The following is a 6,094-nucleotide window of genomic DNA, read 5'->3' on the forward strand; positions in this document are numbered from 1 at the left end:
CACTAATGCAATTAGTTGCTCTTGGCATGTAACCATTTGAGATATGACATTAATGTTTTGTTAAAACCCAACTTTAAACTAAGGCTGCATTTGAATGCAATCGAAAAATCAACCATGTAAAAGTCAGTCGATGGAAAAATCTATTGTGTAAAAATTCATCAGCTTAAAACTGTTGGACCGTTGGGAATTTTTAAGTGAGAACGAATGTAAAAGTACATCAGTTTTATCGATGTATCATTTACATCGATTTTATTGATGTATCATTTATATCGATTACCGATATAAAATTCAACCAAAAAACATAATTACATTGATTTTTTATGTAACTTTTACATGGAAAACAAACAATTGCAAAAGTGGACCGGATGTAAAGTTTTACACTGGGCCACTTTTACACCGAAAACAAATGGGTGTAAATGTAAACCGATGGTTGAGTTTTACATCAATTCACATTTACACTTCAATCTAACGCAACCTAACGGGCAAAAATTCCCACTATAGCTTTACCAAATTCATGCTCATTGAAGAATTTCCCTTATCGAGTTAAGAAAGGAAGATGAGTATGGTATAAGTATAATGTGATAGATCAAAATTGTTGTCTTTGAAAGATCATGCACCAAATGTTCCTTTTAAAACCACTCTTATTGGTTATATCAAGGTTCAAAAAATCGTTATGTATTGGCTCATATCTATTGATATGTATTGTATCAGGCCTTTTCTAATACGCCCTTATAGGGGTTGTATCAGTTCAGGGCCTGGTTTAGAGGATAACCAGAACTTAAACCGACCTCTCTGAACAAAAATAAAAAAAAAAAAAAAAAGTAAAACTTAAAAAATAAAAGTACCGTTACTGGCCGATACACCCTCGGTACTTTAAACCTTGGGTCACATGTCATCCAACAACTTTTGCCCTTTGAAATTTTGCAAAAGGTAGACACCACATTTTTAGATCACATGCCAGCCTCTAATTTGGACAAACTTTTATGTGTTATGAACAGTTTTGATATTCCATGGCCCATGAATAATTTGGATTCAATTTGATTTTGATTTGAATCCAAATTTCAAACTCCATTTGTTTTATCTTAATACAAATATAAGTCCAATCTGACTAGACCTGAATTTGAAAACATCTTATCAAAATCAATAATTTTCCTGTGCATAACTCTTATAAGAAATATCTTAACCTCTCTTTGTATTGAGGGGGATTTTTAGTATTAGATTAAACATTCAAAACGCCATAAGAGCATCCTCAGTATTTCTTCCATTTTATCAAGGTTAATAGAAGGAACCTTTTTGATAAGAGATGTTCAAGGGTTGAAGTAAATCGGAGAAGAGGTTTAAGGGTTTTTTCAAATACTTCGATATAATTGTCAGATTAATCAATCACTGCAGATCTATAAAGACTCAAGGGTGAGGATTGAGCAGGGTGCATGTCTCCATTGGCCATACCATACAGAGTTTCACAATTCTCCAATATCAATCTTACATCTTGTCAATCCATTCGATGTGGAGTTGATACTAAACTAAAGCATCCCTTGGGGTACAGGTTCAAATCGTGGAAAGGCAAGCTCTCCATATTGTGTGAAAGTAGGTTGTGTGTGCACTCTGTTACTGACCCACTAACAGACTGCTAAGGTCTCTATATAGATATAGATATATCTTCTCTAGGGTTTTTGACAATCATAAAAACCTCTTCCTTGGGGTTTTATTTTAACAAAAACCTATAAGACTTATACTTGCCTCCCCTAATTGTCCCAAATGGGAAGTGGGAAATGTTGGCCTAATGCATTAATTTTTAAAATACTCATTTTACCCTTATGTATCATTATATAAAAAAAATACTAAAATACAATTAAAAGAATTTTTAACTTTCAAATAAAAAATTCCCCGAGCCAAATTGAAAAGAATAATGTAATTTTACTTTATAATTAAGCTCGTAAGGATAAAGTGAAGTCTAAAAGGACAAATTTGGCATTTTGAATTATGTTGGAAGATGTTCTAATGAGTGGTAAGTAAAATTTCATGGTTTTTAAAAATGAATCGGTGACCGAACCGGTCAGCGGTCTGATTACCGGTTCGGACGGTCCGACCATTTAGGGTCAAACAGTTGGCCCGTTTTGACAAAAAAATAAAAAAAAAGGAAAATGGTCAAAACTATTTGAATGGTACGAAAGGTTAACCGGCCAGTTCAGCGGTTTGCTTACTAAAATCAATGGCTTTGGGGGAAAACGGAACTGGTCATCTCGGTTTTTCCAGTCCGACCATCCGATCTGGTCCAGTTTTGAAAACCATGGAAAATTTTGTAACTAAGGTGTGTTTGGTTGCAATGCAATTAAATTTGTGCTGATGCAAAACCATGGCAATGCAAATGATTTGAATGTAAATTCTAACCTATTTTTGTTTCAAATTTTAGCTTATTTTGTTTGATTTCAGTACAAATGAAGTAAATTAAGACATGAAGCAAAATAAAGTAAAATCCAAAACAAAATTAAATTAAATAAGAATTTGCATTTTTTTACATTTTGCACTCCCATGCATTTGTACTAGTGCAAATAAATTTGCACTGCAACCAAACACAACCTAATTCTTCATTACAAGGACAATAATAAAAGGGAGGTAAATGCAGGTTCCTTTTCAAAACTATGAGGGATATTTTTGTTAAAGTAAAACCTCAAGGGAGGTTTTTATATTTTACCCTAAAAATGGAGAGAGAAAAATCTTTCATCTCCTCTTTCCGAGTGATTCTAAATGACTATTTCAACCATTACTAGGTCATCTACTTAAATTTAGGGTTATTATTAATAAATGAAAGTACTTCAAGTATAAAATAATCACCCCAATGCTCACGCTTTATCATTCAAAAAATAAATAGTTGGGCAATTACAAATTTACATTAGTGTACTTTAAATTAGAATATCCTAGGGTTCTATGGTTCTAAGTTAATATTGGCTATATGTTAAATCAACTTGACCAATCATGTTAAAGTTTGCTTAATTTTTTATTAGTTGGTATTTCATAGTATACTTTCACTCGGGACAAAATATACTTATCATGGTGCATAAGATGCACTATAGATTTTACCTATTTTCTATTCGGTTTTTGGTGATCATTAAGGGGCATTCTTTTTTGGGAGAATGATGGTTTAGCACAGGGTTAGAATTTATAGGCCTAAAGTACTGTTGGGGTAGGTGTTAACTCGGAATTGATGCCAATTCATAGACCGACATTGATGCATAGAGTGTGAGTTATTGACATTTTGAATATTTATAGCTTTACAACATAAATCAGAAATCTGTATTGAACCTACCTCTACTTTTTTGTTCTTTTTTTGGATTTGGAGAAGAAGGAATCGCCATAAAACGCAAGCAGAAAAAAGCCCACATTTCCCTCGAAGTCGAAACGACCCCAGAAAAGAAAAGTGTCGAAACAAAAGGAAGAGTAGCACAACTGAAAACCACAAACACCCTCAGCGACTCAGCGACAGCGAGTGACCGAGAGACATCACTCCAATTCACATTCCAATTTCACTCAAACCACCCTGTAATGACTTCTTCTTCTTCTTCTTCTTCTTCTTTACTATCGTCATCATCTGGTGATTCTACTGATCGTAACGATACCACCCTAACCCTAATTCCAGGCCTCCCCAACGACCTCTCCTCTTTAATCCTCTCTTTCATCCCTTACTCCCACCACGCTCGTCTCAGACCCACCTGCAAATCATGGAGAACTTTCTTCTCCAACCCTAAAACCCTACTCTCTCTTCGTCGGACCCACCTCGCCTTCTCCCACCTCCTCTGTATCTTCCCTGAAGACCCTTCTCTCACCCCGCCTTATCTCTTCGACCCACATCACCTCGCTTGGTGTCCTCTCCCTCCCATGCCCTGTAACCCTCATGCCTACGGCCTCTCCAATTTTATCGCTGTTTCCATCGCCAACCACCTCTACGTCCTCGGCGGGTCCCTCTTCGACACCCGATCCTACCCCATCGACCGCCCGTCTCCGTCTTCCTCCATTTTCCGTCTTGACCTCTCTACCTCCACCTGGGATTGTCTCTCCCCGATGCTCTCCCCCCGCGGTAGCTTTGCTTGCGTTGCACTTCCCAATTCGGGGCAAATTCTCGTCGCCGGTGGTGGCTCTCGACACCCGATGTTTGGAGCAGCCGGGAGCAGGATGAGTTCGGCCGAGAGATACGATGTTGAGAAGGATGAGTGGGTTGCGCTCGATGGATTGCCGAGGTTTCGTGCTGGGTGCGTTGGGTTCTTGGTTGGGAAGGGCGAGGGCAGGGAATTCTGGGTGATGGGTGGGTACGGGGAATCCAGGACTGTTTCTGGGGTGTTTCCTGTGGATGAATATTATAAAGATGGAGCGGTTTTGGAGTTGAAGAATGGGGGGAAGTGGAGGGAAATTGGGGATATGTGGGAAGAAGGGGAGAGGCGTAGGCTTGGGAAGGTTGTTGCCGTCGATGGGGACGACGGCGAAATGCCCGGGATTTTTATGCTCGATAGGAATGATATTTTCCGGTAATTTTTCTGACTCAACATGGTTCGAATGTTATTGGATTGTATCATCTGGGTTTGTTCTATTGCTTCGTTTTAGTAGTGATTGTGGCATAGCTTTCTCGGACTTTGGTTTCCCATGATTTGTTTAGAAGAATTAATGCTTGTAAATTAGCAGTGCCGTGTTAGTTTGAATTGATTAGACTCCATAAATGACCTTTTTTATATTTCTTATGGATTTGAGGGTTGATGCTTTCTGATTGAATCTCTTGAAATGTTTTCTCAGTGTTGGCTGATCCATGTCCCTGTGTACTGTGAAATTTAATGTGATTTTAGTTGCATAAAAGTTGGGGCACCGGCACTATTGTGAGGATTAATTGTCTTACCCATTCTCACAGTTGCTGAAATTGGAATACTTGATCTAGCACACAGTAACCATATCAAATGAATGAGATGAAGTTATTAGATGCTTAATCAGTTTTTTCTCTTCTTTATCGTCAAACCGATGGGAGGAGTAACCGTCTTACCCATTCTCATAGTTGGTGAGATTCAAACACTAGATGTAGCACACATCAAATGAATGAGATGGAAGTTATTAGATGCTTAATCAGCCTTTTCTCTCCTTTAATGTCAAACTGTTGGGAGGATTAATTGGTAATTGTCTTACCCATTCTCACAGTTGGTTAAATTCAAACACTTGATGTAACAAACATTAACCATTATCAAATGCTTGAGATGAAGTTATTAGATGCCTAATCGACCTTATGAAGACGTAAACTCATCTGGCTGCATTTTGGTTCTACTTGACAAAGATAGCAAATTCCTGGGTATAGCCATGTTGCTTTTGAGATGCATGGATGGACCTGCATTGATTCATAAAAAAACAATGGTTAATTTCACTTGCCTTGCTCGTATTTCCTTTTTGAATGTGCCCAATTCTGATAGCTGCTCTGAGCATGCAAACCAAGACTTTTTCTTCAAACAATAATCCTACACCATGGTTTTGTAGTGTATTCATCCTCTGTTATTTAGGGTCTCTTAGTTGGCTAACACTTGGATCTGCCTTTTCCATATTCTGCAACTGCAGATATGATATTTCTTCTAATAGGTGGCAAAAGGAGTCGAGTGTTCCAAAGAAAGCTCCTACAGACACTTGTTTCGGTTTTGCTGCATTAGATGGAGAGCTGCATGTGATGTCTGCAATTAACTACATCGACTCTGTGGACATCCGAAGGCCTCGGCAGCAAAAGAAGCTGCCATCACTGTTTATCCAAATCTACCATCCAAAGAAGGGAACTTGGAGAAGCATGACGACAAAACCACCATTCAAGTGCCGCTTGGATTTCAAAACTGCAGTTTTGTGTAGCATCCGATTGTAATGCAGTTATATAGATGTCTCAGGCTCACTGCAAATTGCAATTTGTTTGTACTTGAATGGCTACTCTGATATTTCTGTAATTACGCCTATACATGTAAACATTGATAAATCACACACGCACATGCATTGTTTACATATGATATGGAAAGAGTTTTGACCAATCAAAACCCACCCATTAATTTTGGTAAATAACACTTGATTCACTACAAAGCCTATGATT

At 37.9% G+C, this 6,094-nt stretch overlaps 1 protein-coding gene across 1 annotated transcript; it reads left to right on the top strand.

Moving 5' to 3' along the window:
* Positions 1 to 3,340: 3,340 nt before the first annotated feature.
* On the top strand, positions 3,341 to 6,084 carry LOC148878899 (Galactose oxidase/kelch repeat superfamily protein). The gene is made up of 2 exons (XM_088960279.1): positions 3,341 to 4,520; positions 5,584 to 6,084. The coding sequence occupies exons 1-2, from the start codon at positions 3,544 to 3,546 to the stop codon at positions 5,873 to 5,875; spliced, it is 1,269 nt and encodes a 422-aa protein (XP_088816405.1). The 5' UTR covers positions 3,341 to 3,543; the 3' UTR covers positions 5,876 to 6,084.
* Positions 6,085 to 6,094: the final 10 nt, after the last annotated feature.

Source organism: Nelumbo lutea, chromosome 1, assembly GCF_056320005.1.
Source record: "Nelumbo lutea isolate HS-2025 chromosome 1, American lotus-T2T, whole genome shotgun sequence".
In the NCBI taxonomy this organism is placed as follows: domain Eukaryota; kingdom Viridiplantae; phylum Streptophyta; class Magnoliopsida; order Proteales; family Nelumbonaceae; genus Nelumbo; species Nelumbo lutea.